This window comes from Enhydra lutris, unplaced genomic scaffold, assembly GCF_002288905.1.
Source record: "Enhydra lutris kenyoni isolate GAN:26980312 unplaced genomic scaffold, ASM228890v2 scaffoldscaffold7, whole genome shotgun sequence".
Lineage (NCBI taxonomy): Eukaryota > Metazoa > Chordata > Mammalia > Carnivora > Mustelidae > Enhydra > Enhydra lutris.
Genome location: NW_019154091.1, coordinates 42060445 through 42081057, shown reverse-complemented (window position 1 = coordinate 42081057; position 20613 = coordinate 42060445). Strand labels below are relative to the sequence as shown.

The 20613-nt window shown below is 36.1% G+C and overlaps 1 protein-coding gene across 1 annotated transcript; it reads right to left on the bottom strand.

Annotated features, from left to right (window-relative positions):
- Window positions 1–1517: 1517 nt before the first annotated feature.
- LOC111142090 (serine/threonine kinase receptor associated protein) lies at window positions 1518–19844 on the bottom strand. The gene is made up of 10 exons (XM_022495041.1): window positions 19415–19844; window positions 18556–18691; window positions 11994–12075; window positions 11347–11419; window positions 8923–9019; window positions 8251–8388; window positions 6685–6821; window positions 4395–4544; window positions 3604–3669; window positions 1518–2629 (listed from the first exon to the last, which is right to left on the bottom strand). The coding sequence occupies exons 1-10, from the start codon at window positions 19524–19526 to the stop codon at window positions 2568–2570; spliced, it is 1053 nt and encodes a 350-aa protein (XP_022350749.1). The 5' UTR covers window positions 19527–19844; the 3' UTR covers window positions 1518–2567.
- Window positions 19845–20613: the final 769 nt, after the last annotated feature.

Sequence of the window (20613 nt, the reverse complement as noted above, 5' to 3'; positions counted from 1 at the left end):
TTTAAAATCCAGGCAATATAACCCTACAGACCATACAAGTGCTGTTCCCACTATCTTGTTGAAGCCAAACTCATTAGACCAGCCATCTAACCTCTAAAGTCAGGTTTTCTGTATATAAAATGGGTAATATCTTACCTTCATTGGGTTATTGGAGATATTTTGATGTTCTATTCTCTTATTATATAAAGTGACTCAAACTGTAAAGTACTATTACTGTTCATTAGCTATCATTTAGAGGCTCTGGCCTTGTTTCCACAGGTGAATTTGTTAGATGCCTCCTTTGTGCCTTCAGGAACTCTGTTGATTCTCAACTGGTCTAGGTGGAACTCTACCCACTGGCAATTGTGCATGCATTCTTGTAAAGAAAGAAGAGCTAAACCACCTGAGAATGGTCTTGCTCCAGTTATTTTTTTTCCTTAGGAATCCCCCTAGTATAAGAGTCAACAGGTACACTAACTTATATGGCAACCCAACAGGAATCACTTTTTGTTCCAAAATATTAATCCTGATGTAAAACATAGGTAGCTACTAAAGAAATGTTCTCCCCTAGTCTGGATTTTCAATTCCCATTTTGTTGTTGCTCCTCCTAGAAAATTACATCTATGTGCCCCACCCCTCTGCCCTTAGTCTCGAAGAAGAAAAGGCACCTCAATTAATAATTCCACTGAAGTTGAACAACTAAAAATGTAACATCTTAAATTATAAATCATGGCATATATTTACCATACTATTTTATAGCCATTAAAAAGAATGCATTGAACTTTATTTACTGATTGGAAAAATTCTCAAGACAATTTACTGACCACACTCAATCCTGGTGTTTCTTGGGCAAAACCTCTGGATGATACTACAACTGAGAAGTAATGCCTGTGCTCTCGCTCTCTCTCTCAAATAAATAAAATCTTTAAAAACAAGTCAGCAGACGACTATTAAATGCTGCTGAAGGTTTAGTGAAGCAAGAACAGAAAAGTGATTGGGTTAGAAACATAAAGAATAGTGGAGACTTTGACAAGTGCAACTTGAGTAGATATGTGCTTGACCTTTTTGCTTAAGTTAATTCTACTAGAAAATTCTACCATTACATAGTGTGATAGGCAGACTAATGGCTTCCCAAAGATGTCCATGTCCCACACGCAGACACAAAAAAATTGTCCACGTCCTAATTCCTACAAATATGATCTTATATGGCAAAAAAAGTTTGCAGATGTCATTAAGAATCTTGAACTGGGGAAATTATCCAGGTAAGTCCAATGTAGTCACACATATCCTTTTAAGTGAAGGAGGGTGTCACGAGAGTCCAAGATTTGAAGATACTAAGCCGCTAGCTTTGAAGACAGAGGAAACTTACTGTTTGCTTGGTTATTTCTTTTAAGGAAAGTTATCAAGGGTCATTCACAGATGAATAAGGAGACAAAAAGCAATTTGACAGAGACGTTATTCCTTGGTCTAAAGTACTTCCATTACTAGTTTAATATACCCCTCAAGTGTTAAAAAACAAGTACAAGTCTAAACCCAGTTGACCCACTTTATTAGAAGGTTGGTAAAAAGGTTTTTTGAACACCATCTGCACTTGAAAGATAAAGTAAACATTGCAGAGCTACAATTATCCCAGTTTTATAAAATATTTTCTAACTGCATATAGACATACAGATACACAAAAGGGCCATTAATGCTCACTGAATTTTAACAGATTTGGGGGATGGTGTGATTTTAAGTGATTTTCCTGCTTTCAGCCAATTCTGACTCACCTTATTTTTTTTCTTATAACTAGGCATGTGTCACTTAAATAAGTCATTACTCTGAAAAATTTTTTAAGAAGCAGGTCAAGCATTTCTGTCCAATGTTGGAGGAAGGTTTAAGTGCAAACCCAGCAAAAAACATGGAAATTTTAAAAATCCAGTACAAGTAACTGAATTTCAAAATTAGGAAACAATATGTTTACTAAAGATTGTTTAACCATATTGTCTTTTGATATAGTTATGATGAAAAAAAACTTTTCTGACAATTTCCATTTATAAACTCAAATCTGTATTTTTCCCAGGAAACAAACATTGTTTTGTTTTAGAGGCATTTTATTTAGACAACTAAAACAATTAGATGTTCAAAAGCAGTGTACAATGAAAGAGAAATCAAACCAATTACTTTATCACATATTCCCTCTTTACAACTAAAGCAAAAAAAAAAAAAAAAAAAAGGCTTTCTGCTTTAAGGGAAAAGTCAGAAAAATAGGCCAATATATTTTTCTTCTCCATAATAACATAAACAGCTACAAGAACTCTAAGTGTAATAAGAGAAATTGGATGTTGGCTCGCACATATTCATTAAAAAGACAATAGGCCATCATCATACCACAAGAGCCTAATTCCACCTGCCTTCATCTGATACTCTTGCCTTTTCACGTACAGGTAACACCAAGTTAGTTCCAGCACTGGAGCTAATTCATATTCCCCATTATTTACTGCTCATGTTTGCCTTAAGCAGAGAGTAACTCTGGGAGGCTGATGCTTTTCTCTGCTTGTTTGTTTTAGTCCATAACTTGTACATTATCTGTGGCATATGCCCAATGCTCAGGCCTTCACTTCAGGAGTTGAACTATAGATGGAATCTGAATTCTCTGAAGCAATTTCTTCTGTAATGAAAAAATAACAACAACGACGACCACATTAGTCAACTTAATAAAGAAAATTTCTGTGTAAATTTCTGTGTTAACCACATTTCTGTGTAATGAAGGAATAAAAAGATTTTTTCAGTGTGCTGGTGAGGGGAGGCAAGACAGAACAAGGGCACATACCATTCATGACTAGACTCATGCCACTGAAAGTGCAATGAAAAAATAGTTCATCTTTTCACCCATCAAACTCTTTTACACCATAACTTCCCAGGGCCCCCTCTTCTGGGCTAAGCTTTCAGTGATTCCAACTATCTAATAAGCACTGAACTGAAGTGATATCTTCAAAGATTTGGCCCCCTCCTTTATTTATTCAAGTTTCAAACAATATTTTATGATCGATGTATCTTACAATCTATAATTCTAGATCTGGGAAACAATACTTGGTACACAGTAAGTGCTTAATAAATGTTAAATAACAAACACAACTGCTTTTTTATCTTATCAAATTTGCTTTTTTATCTCAGCGACTGCCTCCTTAAGTTAGACTCCAAGTACTGTAACGGTAACCACCTCAGATCCACACTACATCTCGACCGCTACTATGCAGTGGATACTTATTTATTTTATAAACATGCATATAAAAATATACATATATAAACTTCCCATTGTTTAAGTATGTTCATGTTTAATAAATTTCTTTCGCCAACAAGTAAAACTCACCTAACACTTCAATTTTTTTTTTTTAAAGATTTTATTTAGTTATTTATTTGACAGACAGAGATCACAAGTAGGCAGAGAGGCAGGCAGAGAGAGAGGAGGAAGCAGGCCCCCAGCTGAGCAGAGAGCCCAATGTGGGGCTCAATCCCAGGACCCTGGGATCATGACCTGAGCGGAAGGCAGAGGCTTTAACCCGCTGAGCCACCCAGGCACCCCCTAACACTTCAATTTTAAACCCCCCAGGACTCTATAAAAGTTCATTCATTGGTATTTACCTAGCTCTTCTTCTGGTGTCTCTGGAAAACTGATCTTTGGCTTTGCCAGCTCACCACTATCTTCTTCTATGAAATGAAAAGTGACCATGATTACGTCAATTACAATATTATCAATAACTTCCAGTATTTAATTAGTAAGAAGAGTACACCAACACTATTCTAAGCAATGAGCTACCAAACCTAATAGGAACCTCCTCTTTTTTAATAACTGTGATTCTAAAAGAGTATGTCTTTCCTCAAAGTTCACTTTTAAGTTCATACCAAACTACTTTGGGATCAATAAGTATTTTTATTAAAAACATGTCCACCTTATTAGTAAGGATCAGTGAGTAACACCACAGATTAAATACATTTACTCAGAAATTCTTTATATTGTCCTCCAGCAAATTTTGAAATAGGTCCACATCATTCATCAAATGATCTAGTATAAAAAATTCAGGAACAGAAAATACACATACACACAAAGAACAGAAAACACAACAAAAAAATTTAACCAAAGTAACATAGTAGCCAATTTATAATTATGGGCTTCTCTGTTTAAACTGTTATTATGTAATCTAAATTAAAATCTATACAGGACAAAAACAGAGAAATAAAATTAATGATGAAAAATGACATAAAACTATGAAGCTTAACTTGATACTTTGTCATTTATTTATTTATTTTTTTTTAAGTAAACTCTGCCAACATTAGGCTTGAACTCACGACCCTGAGATCAAAAGTCACATGTGCCATCAATTGAACCAGCCAGGTACCCCCTTAACTTGATAACTTTGAATACAAATTCTTACCAGGAAGTACACATTTCCAAAGGCCGTATGTTTTTCCTACCACAGTTTGCCATAGTCTCAATGTTCCATCCTCAGAACCACTGGCATAGAGTTCTCCATCAGGACTAAATCTCACACAGTGAATAGGACCAAAGTGTCCTTTGTAGGATTCTGAAAAAGAGAAGGGCTATTATATAATTTAATACTTAAATGTTGGTTAAGTATTGATTGATACACTAAGGAAAATACTGTCTGTACTATTTGGAAAATGTGAAATTCTTAAGTGCAAACTCAAAGAACTAAACTTCATTAAAAATAAAGTGATTCTTTTTTTTTTTTTTTTCAAACATTTTATTTATTTGACAGACAGAATACAAGTAGGCAGAGAGGCAGGCAGAGAGAGAGAAAGGGAAGCAGGCTCCCTACTGAGCAGAGAGCCCGATGCGGGGCTCGATCCCAGGACCCTGGGATCATGACCTGAGCTGAAGGCAGAGGCTTTAACCCACTGAGCCACCCAGGCGCCCCCAAAAATAAAGTGATTCTTATCACAAAGTGGTACATAACATTTCTCTGTAAAATTACCCTCTTCCAATTCCAGCACATATTACGATGTCATACTGTCCCTTTTAAAAAAAAAAAAAAAAAAAAAAGAGGTTTCACATCCAAAAATGGGTGAAGGAAGGGAGTAAATTCTACAGAAAGCAGATCTAAAGTCTGTCAGTTCAATCCCAATTTCCACATCCTAAAATCAAGGCCTATTTACCAGGGAACCAATTCTTATTATGACCACAGAGAGCCACCAGATGGAGCTCTTTTACACACTCTGCCTCTTAATTTCCTACCAGACTAGCTAGGGTCTATTAGTCATTCTGTCACATAGAACATGAAGATAAAAGATCAATGCCTTAAATATTTTAGTCTGAAGAATCAAATGAGAAAATGTACAGATCAGTCATAGTGTTGTTCTGTTTAAGTCATATCTTTATTTATAAATTTTCCTCTTCTATTTTCTAATGCCTTATCACCTTTGTAGTTTTCCAAGTCTTTACTATTTACTAGACCAATGGTTGCTTCTATTCTGTTTTCAGGTCCATTCAACTCAAGGACCCTCATCTTTCCGCACCTCTGTCCAACCAATGCATATCAAGAGAGTATTATCACAAGAGTACAAATTTTCATGAGAGTACAAAGAATGAGAGGTTTGGTATAGTGTTCACTGTGACCATAGAGCTCAGGCAAATAATTTATTTCTTTTTCAAAAAGGATAAAAAAAAAATGGCCAAAATATTCTGAAACTTTGAAAACTGACATTAAATAAAGATAATAAAACAGATCTCTCAAAAAAAAAAACAGATCTCTCATTTAAAAGTCTCATATTCAAACAACAAAGGATGAACCATAAGCAATTATAATATATTCTATATGGTCCATTCACCAAACTTCCACTTCTCCAACCCAAATCTATTAGTTTCCCAAAGAAACAAAACATAAGGTTGCCTTTTGTTTTTTTTGTATATAATTCTAACAAGCTAAATTTCATTGGGTGATAAAGCAGGACAGCTAGACAAAGCAGCAGCTTACAGAAAAAGAAATTATAAAAACTAAATATAATAGTTCAAAAAGCAAATTTTGTGAAGGGTAGAAGTAGATACCAAGAACCATGATTATGACATACCTAGTCAATCAGATAAATGTAAAATTAGGATGTACATTCACTTCAAATTCATCTTACATGCACTTCCCCTCCCTTTATGAAGGACTATTATGAAAGTGAAACAAAAGTCAGATTCCAAAAAAATCCAAACAAAATCCCCTCCAATTCAGATGCCTAAGGTGTCCCTGTAATATACCATAGCGGTAACATACATACCACTATTACATACATGTCCACACTATTCTCTACAGAGCTTAGAGATTCTTATATTGGCAAAGGGGGGGAGCCAGGTAGATGGGCTACATATCAGCACTACATTTCAGAAAGAACAAATACCCTTATACCTGTTTAACAAGATTTTGATGTAAGAATGCCACCTCCTACCGCCAATAAATATACCGCACCATTGTACAGACTATCAGAATACAATGAACTTACATTAAAAGGACAAGGGTCTGGCATTGAGGGTCTGGCATACTTTGTTTACAGCTCTATAAATATTTCTACCGAAAGTGGAAAAAAATCCTCTCCTTTTTTCACTTAGAAATAGCAAGCTTTAGTTAGTTAGCTGAAAAATTTGCTAGGTGTTAATTACTGAAACCCAGCATTTGATAAATGTAACCTGTATCATTTTAAAGAAGGAAAAAGAGAACTCACCTAATTCTTCTCCACTATTATAATCATACTTATAAAGTTTAAAGTCTTCACCACCTGCAACAAGAAATTCTTTCTCAGGGTGAAGAGATGCAGAATTGATGGTTGCAGGAGCTTCAAAGGACTTAATTGGGTCCAAACTGGAAAATAATTTAAATAATATTTATAAATTTTGAATACTACATAAATAATATCAGGAAATAATCAGTTACTTTTAAACTCTTCCTAATTTCTGAAACCCAAGAAATAATTGTATCTTCATCTAGTCAAACATAAATAGTGATGTTTAAAAAACAAAAACAGAGACAAAAACAAAACAAAACAAAACAAAACCCCTCTAAATAATATTAGCAAATAACGTCCAGAAAGATACTATGCCCAAGTGGAGTTCATTTCAGGAATACAAACACACTTTGTGCAGTGAATGCTTTCCTGGAAATGACTGTGCTGGCTAATTAACAACAGTTTGGCTAATATATGCAGATTTTTGCATTTTAAGAAATTTAATTCTGTATTGTTTGATTTTTCCATGACAACCACACGTTATCTTTAAGAACAGAAAATGTTTTATAGTAAGTAACATAATGCATTATTTATACATTATTCTCAATTGCTAAGAATTTATAAGCTTCTACAACAAAACCATCAATACCACAAAAATATAAAACTGCTAAAGATGATTCTGTTTTTACAATTGAACTTTTGAAAGAATAACCAAATCTGAAACTATAGCTATATAATAAAAATCAATGCATACAAACAGCTTCACATGAACATCAATGAGTTTGGACATCAGCTCTTTTCAGGGAATTTGATACATAATTTAGTAAAACCAATAATGCAATATGCCAAGCATAAATATTTTCAAACAACTTTTAATAGCTAAGGATAGTTGAAAAAAAATTAAAATTACACAGTCCCTAATAACTGAAAAAAAAAAATACCCATACAAATATACACATATAATGTTACACATGTGCAACGAAGAAAAAAAGACTAAAGGAAAATACAACTACCATTAACATTCTGGCATCTATGGTTGAAGAATACTGGGTAAGTTTTTTTGAATTATCTTTTTCAAATTTTCAAGAAAGGCATTTAACTATATTTATAGTCACAAAACAAATTAAACCTGCTTTTAAAAAACATCATTAGGTCTACACAAACTTCGGAATAGAAGAAAAAAGTCACTATTTCTCTGAAATTGTAAAGGGAAAATTAAGAAGAGAATCAAGATCACTGTGGCTTTATACAGTGATGAACATTAACTATAACACCAGTCTAGGGATGCTTTTAAGAAAAATATAATTTAAAAAGAGAAAATTTTAAAGTTACTAAATTTACCAATAACATCCCCTAAATATTGGAAATTAACTGGATTAATTTCTCAGTATATCAAATACTTAAAATATACATTATTAATGATATGGAAACATTTTCCCCATATTATATAGTATAGGCCAAGATTTGCCTTGTTAAAGAGTTAAATACCTTTCACATGTGCCTTCCTATTTTTAAGTTACAAAAAAAACAAAAAAACAAACAAAAAAAGGTATTTCTTGGACATACCTTACTGCACTATGAAAAGCAATAGATCGTCCGTAAGTTATTACCAAGATCTCTCCCTCAGGAATATATTCCATACTGCTAACAGACATATTAAAATTTAGAGATTTCACTTCTGTCATGGTAGCATGATCCCAAAGGCTGCAAAAAAGGAAGAGGAAAATATGGTGGTATTTACTCATTCAAGAAAAAAGCTTAATTCCTAATTATATCTATAGATTAAGCAATGAAGAATAATCACAGTTGTAATAAAATCTCCTCTATTCCAACTCATACGTTATAGATGACACAGAGAAATTTGCGGTTCCTATACAATATTAAATGTATGAATCTGATGATGGCTATATATATGCCCACAAGAAAAAATATGAGGTGCCAGCATACAGAATTTTGTATACAATTTCGAGAATTTCATGGACCTCTCTGTAGCCAGCTTGTTCACTGAATCAGGTTAAGAGCACAGGCTTATAAAGATGTAATTTTAATTGTCTTGTGGATTCTGCTCCAGGTTTTCAACAGTAAATGGTCAGCATCTAAAAAATGAAACCTATGTGCAACTTAAGTTTCAATGTTTAGAGATAATTCTTCCTACATACAGTTATGAGAAATATTTAAAATATAAGCACTAAGGTCAAATATTTTTCAACTTTAAATTACTAAAGAAAAATTACTTACCGGACAGTTTTATCATCAGCTGAAAGAATCTGTTTATCCTCACTGCACCACAAAGCTTTTTTAATACCAGAGGTGTGACCGCTGATTTCCTTAGGTTCTTAAAATGAAACAATTTAAAATACATTTGTTAATATTTGTTTTTTTTAAACTGAGCAATACTGGAACAACTAAATATGTAAAAAGAAAAGCACACTTTAAACTGTAATTTTTCAAAGCTCAACACAATAAAAACCTACTGTTTCCAAAGAATACAGTAAGTTTTTCTACACTGGAACAAAAATTTATCTGCATGACAAAGAACCCAAGAACAATGCTACTATATGTATCTGGGAGTAAATACATCACTCCCTCCAGGCTCTGTTTCTGCTTTCAAAAGCATTATGGTAGCACAATGAAATAAAAGAAGCTAATCCAACATTATCACTAACACTGGGACCCTTGTCCAAGCCACTATTGGTAGAAACAGGAAAAAAGAGGAAGTAGAGGCTGAGAGGAGAAAATAAGAATAAAATGCAATGCAGTAATTCCCAAGAATGTTTCTACATTGACAGCAAAGAATTAAAACAAACAAAACAGGAACTTGTCTCTGTTGGAGACTTTCCCTTCAAAGGATTAAAAAAAAAAAAAAAAAAAAAGAACCACCATTCAGTGTTATCTTTGGGCAAAAGCAGATGCTGGAGGCAAAGCCATTCAACAACTACTTGGATTTTGGGCAAGTTACTTAATCTGCTGAAGCAAAGAAAGGTTACTTAACCCTTTCATTTCTTCATCTGTAAAAAGGGATGACAACAGTTACAACACCTCATAGTTTGAGTATGAGGATCAAATGAGAATACACATCGAAGGGTTCTAACCTGGAGTCTGACATACAGTAAAGCAGTTAATTGCTATTATTTCCATCGCCAGCACAGTGGAAGAGCCACTTTCAGAAAGTAGCTGAGAAAGGCAAAAAAATGAAAAATGTCTGCCCAAGGCCTGAACTGCCTTGCTGAGTCAGAAAAACACACTGATGGATGTCCGAGGACTTTGTTATGTTTTGGCATAAAGTTATCAAAGAGAATAAAGAGAAATAGCTCCAGGTGCCAATGAAGAATCATCTATAAATGTAGTCTGTTTGCTCATCTCAGAAATGCTTTTAGGAAAGAGCCTATCTTGAGAATAACTGCTTAATATCCAATATAGCTTTGACTTTCCTACAAACTTCTGAAGTTCAGATTCATGAATAAATAATACCCACGATACAAAATGTAAGAACACAAAATAAAAAAGACAAAATCCTGTTCATCATAATCTGGTAGCTTCTGAAATATGTATTATATGTTATGTGGCTAGAAAAGCATTAAGATACCACAAAAGAGATGAATATATGGACCAGGAAAGAAAAGGCATCTTTTCCAACTTCTGTGCAATAATAGAACTCATAAAGGAAATAAATTTCACCACCAAAAACTTACTAACAAAATTTAAAAGCAAACAACAAATTAGAATATAATAAAGAATCTTAAAACCAGAAGAAGATGATGAACATCACAACAGATAAATTGGCAAAGGGCATAAACAGATTATTACAAAGAACACACTAAAACAGAAGTCAACAGTATTTTAATCTCATGAATAATTTTTTTTCAAGTTCACATTAACATCACAGAATCATTTTTCTCCTATTAAATTGGAAAAGACAAAGTTAGCTACCAGTGTTTGCTAAAACAGGTAACCTACAGATATTTATTTTTATACTTTGGTATTACACTTTGGTAACACCTACCAATGTCTTCCAAGTACACCTCCTTTTTGTCCCAACAATTCTATTTCTATGTAGTCATTCTATAGAAATAATCGTGGAAATATCTGCAACTATAAGGCAGTTAAGCATAACACCGCTTATATTTAAAATTTGTAAACAGCCCAAGCGGGCCACAGTAAGAGACTGGTTAATCCACTTGACAGAATATTTAAAGCCATGAAAAAACTATAATTTTTTTAAATTTTAAAAATTCTTCTGATTAGCTAATATATTCATATGGTTCAAAAATCTGAACAAAATATGCACACACTAAAATTCTCACCCTTCTCACCTTCTACAGACAACCATTCCTTCTTGCCAAAAAGTAGTAACACTGTCATACCTTTTTAAACTTAAATGATAAAAACTTAGCAAGATAAATTTTGCATTTTTAAGAAAATGATACAAGCGCAATGTAGTAACATTAGAAAAAGATAACTGCTCAGAAAAAAAGACTGGAAGACTATGAACCAAAAATTAAAAGATATTAACAGTGATTAATAATGGATGATAAATTGTTTTCATTTTTCTTTGTGACTATCTTTAATTTCAAATTTGAGTACTGAACATGATTCCTTTAATCAAGAAAACGTATTTAAATTAAAAGAAAATATAATATAACACATATAAATTACACTTACCTGCTTCAGGCTTGTTCAAATCATATATGCGTAACAGCTTATCCTGTCCCCCAGTTAACAAGTAATTACTATCCTGAAAACACACACAAGCCAACTGTTAGCAGAGTAAGCCATTTTAATAGCTATTATCTCTTTGAAACTTCAACACCAACTAAAATACAAATAAAGTTTGCAGACATCACAAAGAGATGCAATAAATGCCAATTACTTCTGAGAGAATACTAGAGAACATTTATCTTTCTTATAACTGCCAAACCTTTTAAGCTCTACGGTTCAAATGTATTACCCACCTACAACAAGAATTTTCTCCATCTGCCCTGCTCCTGCCCTGATCCCCTACCTTCTAAGTAACACATCTTTGATGATCTCAAATATATCCTCTCTCTTCTGAAAGTAGTAAGGAAACATTATCTGCATATTTTAGATGCTTGTTGCTACTTATGGAAAAGTGATCCAAGAGTTCCATGGTATTTTAGGAGTAACCAAATAAATTAATTTGTACAGCTTAATTTGCAATTAAGTCATATATAAGCCATATACACCTTCTATCCCCCACCAAATATACAAACCAATCAAATATATAACCATTATTACGTCCTATAATAACAGCAATTTAACTCCCTAAAATAAATTCTATTTTCTGATACCTGCGTAAAATCCACAGTCTTGACAATGTGTTTATGAGCCAGGGTCATCAATTCATCTCCTGAGACAGCATCCCACACTTTGCTGAAAGCAAAATGTAAAATTAAAAGATAAATATAATGGCAATTTTGATAACCAAATAAAGTTAGGTATGCGAAGTTATACAAATGACTAAGTCTCCCATTATCTCTAACATCCCTCATTGTTAAGATACACTTGACTAAATATTTCAATGATTCTAAAGGAAATTTACCTTTGGAAGTCATATAACAAATCTTATTTTGACAATGGAAAAGACCTACAAATTTAAGTAAATGAGAACCATGAACCAGCCCATCCTTACTTTTAAGCCTACAGCCATAATATCCTTTTAGCAAGACTGTAAAGCATTTTTTTTTAAGATTTTTATTTGTTTATTTGGCAGAGAGAGAGATCACAAGTAGACACAGGGGCAGGCAGAGAGAGAGGGGGAAGCAGACTCCCTGCTGAGCAGAGAGCCCAATGAGGGACTGATCCCAGGACCCTGGGATCATGACCTGAGCCGAGGGCAGAGGCTTAACCGACTGAGACACCCAGGCACCCCAAGACTGTAAAACACTTTAATCAATTTTAAATTTCATCTTTCCAATTTGTTTCCCTATTCTCTATTCTCATGTACATGCAAACAAAAGAAAAACAAATGAAAAACAAAAAATCCTAAAAAAAAATTTATAGGAGAATGAAAGGCCCTAATACAGGTTACATAAAATTTTAAGTCAAGGCAGTGATGAAAAAAATATTCTCCCCATCTCTTCCTCAAAGTTGACTCTTAAAATTCTCAAATTCTAATCCAATTAACTTACCCCCAAAATATCAGCTTTTATTATATAATGCTAACACAGGATTTTTAACCTTTCAACTGTTTTTCTGACACCCTCAACCCAAAATCTATGTGTGTCTATCTATATACATACATATGTATGCATTACATCAGGGGATAATGATTAAATAATACAATAGAAAAATACTGTAAGGGGTTCTCCCAATAAAAAAGACTAAAGAAGAAAAAAAATGTTCATTTTATAACAGAAGAGGTCACTGAAAAATAAACAAGAAAACTTCACTTACTGGGAAAAGAACTGTTAAGAGTGAACAAGCTATACTCCATGAAGATTTTCGTTTTAATATAATTGGCATTTATTTTTTAAAATAAAGGGAATAATAAAGAGGGGTGGGGGAGCACATGATCAAAGTAGTATCATCCAGGAGGGCCCAACAGATCTATAGCCTTTTCCCTCCTATTTAGAAGCACTACTAAAACTGAAGATAACACTCTCTGACACAGCATGCTCCAATCACTTGTACTAACTTTGACATACATTATTCACACTTAAACACTTAAGAGTCCTAAAAAGAGCTTACAGCCCAAAAAATATTCTGGAATAACCTAAATGTTTTCAATCTCCGGGCATGAAACTGATATTACCTAACTGTCTGCAGGGCTCAAATCAGGACAGTGAGGCATCATTAACAGTATCCTTTCCTCAGGTAACCCCGCAGCATTTATCTTCTGCACAACTCATGAAGTACTTGTCACCTCCCTAAACTACTGACCCATCTTATATCCGGTTTCATGCATGTAATGATTAATGCTATCTGTTCAATACTTTTCATATCCTGAGAACAGACTTATCTCAAGTCTCAAAAGAGGAGCTGCTTAACTTTTTTAAAGGATTAACAAAAAATTAAGCTTTTCTGGGTGAAAAACATTGCCTAGCTATTGTAACATGTTGACTAAGTCATCAAAAACACCACCTTCAGTTTATCAACAACCTTATTCAGAGAAAAATGGATCTCTCTATTGTCTTTTAAAAGAAAGAAAAGTGATCATACACTTTGGTTACCTATAGACTTCAGGGCCCAACTCCAGATCTATTTAATTATCCTCTGGAACAGAGCACAATAATCTCTACTTTTGGCACTCCCTCTAGATGATTTTAATGAGATGAAAGTGGAGATGCTAAGAAGAGGATCATGGGAAATAAAGCTTATATTACCTTCATGAATTTAAAGATAGTAAGAGCAGGGAGTTTCATACAATAGTGTACTACTCATCACCTGACTCAACTGCCTGAATTTACCTCAAGATAGCATTCCCAACTGACCCACAGACCAGCTCTGAATATATTTGCTCCATAAGAGCAAAATTCACTTCTACATAAACATAACATTCATGAATTTTCCGGGAAACATAAGAATGGGGGAGGGGGAAGAACTTCCTAAAAATTATTTATACCAACTACAAGTAATCAGGTTGAGGACGCTATTCTTTAGCTGGTTCAAGGTCCGTAACAGCAAGCTCTATACAAATCGTTATAAGAGAATATACATAACACTCCCACTCCTAAAAGAGAGACACTGAACAAGTGAGAAATAAGACTCTGCTACTATTTACTGAGCAGCTACTATGCAAAGATGCTATGCTAGACTCCAAGGATGTAAGTGGAAAAAGATCTCTCAAATCCTCTCAATAACCATGTTGTCTTACACCCATTTTAAGATACCAAAGCCGAAGTTTTAAGAAGCAACCCATGACCAAACTAGAAATACAAAGCATAGCTAGCACATCAACTCAGGCCTAACCAAAGTGAATGCTTACATCTTTTCACCATGATAAAGCAGGAAATGGGCGGGTGCGGGGAGGGGGGGACCAAAAGCATTTCCTCTTAATATTTAAATCTACTCAACCTTCCTTGCACAAAACCAGAATGTTTCATGGCCTTAGCCACATAAGTTCCAAAATGACAAATACGAATTTGATCTAGTGGGAATGATAGCTATCATCCTTACCTTACACACATAACACTTACATACTCATTAGATTTTAGGTAATGTTCTAAATATTAGAAATATTTTAATTCATTTAATATTCACAACTGACATTAAAGTACTATTTCTTTTTTTTTTTGATAAGTACTATTTATAGTCTTATTTTTACAGATGATGACCCTAAGAGGTTAAATGAATTCCCAAGGTCATAGGATTCGAGTACAGAATCAGGATACAGGGCTCACACTCACACAGGGCTACTTATAAACATAGACACTGAGACTAGAAATGTTAAAACAACACTGAATACCTACCCAGAGTCATGTCCTGGAATGTGGGACTTGGGTTATTAATGTTCTGTAAGTGACCTAAATAAAGATAACTGTTCCTCTGGCAGTAAGATACAATGCTGACTACTCTTTCCAAGACTCAATATATTAAGTATTTAAAGTGCCATATTTTTCCACGCCTTTTTCACTCTCCATTTCTGAGGCCGTTATCATATGCAGTAATTTTTGTCTACTTCTTTATCTTCCCAAGGACTGTATTATCACTTGATCAAACGTACAAACCAAAAGTCTTCGCAGATTTTACAGACACAGGCATCTTTCCCAACAAGCTTTTGCACAAGTCTCATAAAAATCAGGGCAAGACCATGAGGCAGGAGGTGACAGAGCATTCTGCTCAAGTAATTAACACTGACAGGGCCCAGAAATAAGATTAACAAAAATGTATCCTTTCAGAATTGCAATTCAAAAGCTTGTCTTTTTTTAATGCTGTTTATAGCATCTAACATCTTGTTACATTTAAAACCTAATTATATTTAATTTTAAATACCACTTTATTAACTACTAACTTATCACAGCAGACTGGGACCTAGTTTCAATAATGATCAATGTATTTTTAAAACCTACCTACCAAATAAATAAATAAGTAAGTAAATAAATAAAATCAACCTACCAAACCTCTGAAATCTAGAGTTGAAAATCCCGATTTCTACCTTTGTTATAGAATCAATGACATTCATTCCCAATGATAATGTTCCTACTAGAATGAGCAAAAAATACACTTTGGAGGAGATGAAGGGGGGAAAAAAGCTAAACTCATGGGTATCAGATGCCAAGTGTTCCAGAAGCAAAATGAAGAACTATCATTCACCCATTCTTTGCCCTGTAGTTTAGAAAACTTCTAGTTATTTACTCAACAAACATAAGGTATTAAATAAGCCAGAGAATATAAAAAATAGAACCTGACCTCAAAAAGCAAGAACACATAAATTATTATAAAAGTGCTAGAGGGGCACCTGGGTGGCTCAGTGGGTTAAGCCTCTGCCTTTGGCTCAGGTCATGGTCCCAGGGTCCTGGGATCGAGCCCTGCATCGGGCTCTCTGCTCAGCGGGGAGCCTGCTTCCCCCTCTCTCTCTGCCTGCCTGTCTGCTTACTTGTGATCTCTCTCTGTCAAATAAATAAATAAAATCTTTTAAAAAAAAATTAAAAAAAAAAAAGTGCTAGAAGTTTGAACACAAGTGTGAGCACAAGGAATGAACCCTTTCACCATATGCCTTCCACCTGAGAATCACTTTTGCCAAATTAACAAAGGAGAATGCCACATTACAAGTAGCATGCTGACATCTAAAGCAATATTTGACCTGAAGCTACTGACATTAAAGGATTTATATAAATTCAAGCAGCTCCTTATTTCATCAGTATTACATACAATCACAACAAGGCACAGGACAAAGCCTTACAATGACTATGCATAAAAACATACTAAGAAATCTGTTCACTGAAGACACAGAAAAAAGTTCAGGCTGCTCACACTTAAAACTTTTCTTACAGATCTCTTATCATACCAAATTTAATCCCAGGTAAGCACTACATCTCCCTCTCCTTATTTAAAAGATTGCAACTTATTTTTTAATTTTATATACAGTAAAATTCATTTTGTGCTACAGAAATCTACGTTTCAACAAATGCATAGAGCCACATATCCATTACCACAATCAATCTGCCTTCATTTTTTTTAATAAACTTCATATATTTGATTTGCTTAAAACAAAGAAGCAACACATTTACAATTGATCCTAGTCTGGAATTCTGTGAAAGAAAGAAAAAGAAGAAAGAAAAACAAGACTACATTTACTTTCCAGACTCAAGTCTAACAAGGTTTACTCTCATATACAACAGCTCTTGACATTACCTTCATCAGTTTAAACATTTAAGGGTCTACTAAGTCATAAACAGAATTAGGAACTAGAATACCAAGATTATGTAAAATATGAAAGTGCCCTGAAGGGGAAAGTGGGTCATTGCAAGTCACTCTAACATATGCAAAAGCCAAAAACCAAAATAGTTAAGTTGTATTCTGGCAACAGTACATTCAGTATAACTAGACTGTAGAGCATTTGGTATGCAGATTCAGATGATAATGATAAACTAGGATGAGGCCAAATTTTAAACTGGCCAACAACTGAAATTTAACCTTTAGGCTAGTGATTCTCCTTTTTTTTTTTTTTTTTTTTTTGAGGTTTTATTTATTTGACAGAGAGAGAGAGAGAGAGCATGCGCACACAAGCAGGCAGAGTGGCAGGCAGAGGAAGAGAGAGAAGCAGGCTCCCCACTGAGCAGGGAGCCTAATGTGGGCTTGATCCCAGGACCCTGGGATCATGATCCAAGCCAAAGGAAGCTGCTTAACCAACTGAGCCAACCAGGCACCCCCTAGGCCAGTGATTCTAAGGCTTAACATCAGAACCCACTAAAAGAACTTTAGGAAAGAAAAAATGATGTTCAGGATTCCATCCCCAGGCCAATTAAATCAGAATTTGTCAGACACATGCATCTGAGTATTTTAAAGCTTCTCAGGTTATATTTGGGTTCACTCAAGGTCATGAACCACTGAAACTGCAGAGGAAGGCCAGGAAGATCATTACAGAAGTGACATGAAATTTGTTTTTAGGAAGACTATTGAAGATGAAAAGACAGGAAAGGTACTAGTGGTAGAGACATAAAAAACATCATAGGAGACACTCTGCTGGTAGAATCAACGTAGATATAAGAGAAAAAAATCAAGAATATTTAAATTTCAGGGGCGCCTGGGTGGCTCAGTGGGTTAAAGCCCCTGCCTTCGGCGCAGGTCATGATCCCGGGGTCCTGGGATCGAGCCCCGCATCAGGCTCTCTGCTCAGCAGGGAGCCTGCTTCCCTTCCTCTCTCTGCCTGCCTCTCTGCCTACCTGTGATCTCTGTCTGTCAAATAAATAAAATCTTTAAAAAAAAAAAAAAAAAAGAATATTTAAATTTCAACCTTAAAAAACTTAGAAAATAAAGAGTAACTGAGTTTAGGAGTTTTAAATATGGGTAAAGCCAGTTAACAAAACCGGAGTGAGAGAAGGCTAAAATCTAGGCCATCAGCACTAGGGCATCACAGAAGAGTGTGACACCACTCAGGAAGCACATGTTGAGCATTTTCAAGCCTGACCTCCAAGATTCATTATGTAGACTGCTTGTCAATAAGGCAAATTCCTCGGTCCCAATCCAGACATACAGATTAAGTCATTTAAAGTCTCTGAAAATTGATGAGAACCACGGAAGAGGAACAAAAGCAAGAAGGACCAGAGTAGAATTTTAGTGAGGTCAAACATCATGTACTCTATATGGTAGGCATTGGGGCAGAATTTTATGAATAACTGAGGCTGAAGATCTGACTTCACAACACAACCCGTGGAGATCTTCCAAACTGGCCGATTTGGCTATACTTACGCAGTGAAATCTGCAGCTGCTGTAGCTGCTTTAGTGGCATCCTTATTCAATGTTGCACCCCAAACAGCACCCTTATGACCCAAAAATGTTCCAATCCAGTCTCCTGTATCTCCCTGGCGGAGCATAGGTTTCCCGTCTAAAACACATTTAAAAAGACGTGTGATTTAGAAGTTCGAATCACTTAAAATCTAAGACTCAAACATAAAGTGATCGTGTTAAATAACAAAGTGTTAAAATGCTTTTGTTGTGTAACTGTTCTCATCCACTGGGGTCACTAAAAAACGTCCAGAAATAAATTAACTGAAGAGCTGAGCCAGACATTCTCATTGAAGCATTTGTAATTCGGTGGGAAGAATACTGATCTGCATCAAAATAACCTAGATTTGAGTCTTATTTTGGACAAACTTCTTAACCTGAACCTCGGTTTCCAACTGAAAAAATGGGGTTAATACCACAAAAGAATGTCCAGTAAAATAAAGGCAATAACAAGTCTGTAAAATAAGGTAAGATACTACTTCGCCTGGCCTATTTTCTCCATTCCCCACATCCTTGAAAGATTATTTACAGTATATGATGGCTGGGGCGTCTAGGCAAGGGTACAGTCCCGCTTCTCCAGACACAGCAACAGAAGTAAAATGAGAGGCTTAAGTTGGGGGCAGTACTTAGCCTCGACAGACAATCGGAAAAGCCTCCCTTGGCTCCAGCTGCAGAATTCCCTAATACACCGTTTCCCCCATCAGAGCCCTGTTGGCCCGGATCTCAAAGACTGAGGTCCCGCTTCCGCACGGGGAATACCCGCCACTCTACCTTCCGGCCCAGTCCTAGCTTTCAGGGACCCGGATCCAGGGGCCCAGCTCACCTTTGCAAGCGCTGATTAAGAAATAGCCATAGGGCGTGATGCCACTGAAGGCCAAATCAACCACAGGCCGCGTGTGGCCCGAGCAGGTGAGCGGCGTCTGCCTCATTGCCATGGCTGCGACTAACCGAGCGATCCCGCTGCGGAGCCGAGGGTCGTCTCGTCTTTTCTTTCCTCCGCCGCAGCCTCTGGCTCAAGGCCCCCGCCCTGACACTGGCGGCTGGGAATGGGCCAAAAAAACAAGAAAAAGAGACCAATCGGGTAGGACCGAGATCAGGAAAGGGTTGGGGATGGGTCAGGGAGTCTGCGACGGGCGACCGACAGCCGCCAAGGGAGGGAGAGGGAAGGAGGGAGGAAAGTAGGGGAGGGGGAGAACCGGAGAACCGGCGGCCACGACCCGCACCGTCCACACGGGTACTGGCAGGAAATGACGATCCCAATGACTCCAAGCGTCCGTCGGAAGTGACGATCTAGCGAGGAGGCAAGTTTGCCCGGTCGCAGAGCGCATGAGGACAGCAGCGCGCAGGCGCTAAATCGGCACACGTTGGGCACGTGACGCTAGCCCCATGCCGGTTACGTCTGCCTGGAGGAATTCTAGACTCTCGGGTGGGCGCCCCGGTTCCCAGCTCTGACAAGCCACAAACGGTCTTTCTGTCTTCGGGCGGAGTTTGGTGAGTGCGAGAGTGACTGCGCGTCTCAGACCCTGGACCTCGCGGCCCGTGTGGATTAGGCGCCCAGCAATCCAACTAGCTGGACTGTGCTTGTTATCTGAACATCAAGACAGAACAAGCAGAGCTGTGCTCAGGGCGGCCCAAACCAGCAGACATCGTTTGAGAATTTTGGGGTTTGTTTTTTTTTTGTTTTGTTTTGATTTTTTAGTTTTTATTAACAACTACAAAGGCAGCCCCTCGGGTTGTCTACAAGTTAAGGCCCGTAAGAAAACAATTTCTCCAGGCACTCTGTATAAAAATTCCTGTACTGCTCGCGTTTGAGACGTGTTCTGTGACTTTCAATACAGTTAAATTTAAATCACTTTCCCTTTTAAGGACTTGGAAGGACTCTAGAACAGTGGTCCCCAAACTTTTTTGATAAAATACTCCCATCAATAAAATTGAGTCTGCACTCTATTATAGAGATAATAATGTGTATGGTAAACACACGTACTTTATAATTAGGCAAAAACACAGTAGAAGAATCTAAAA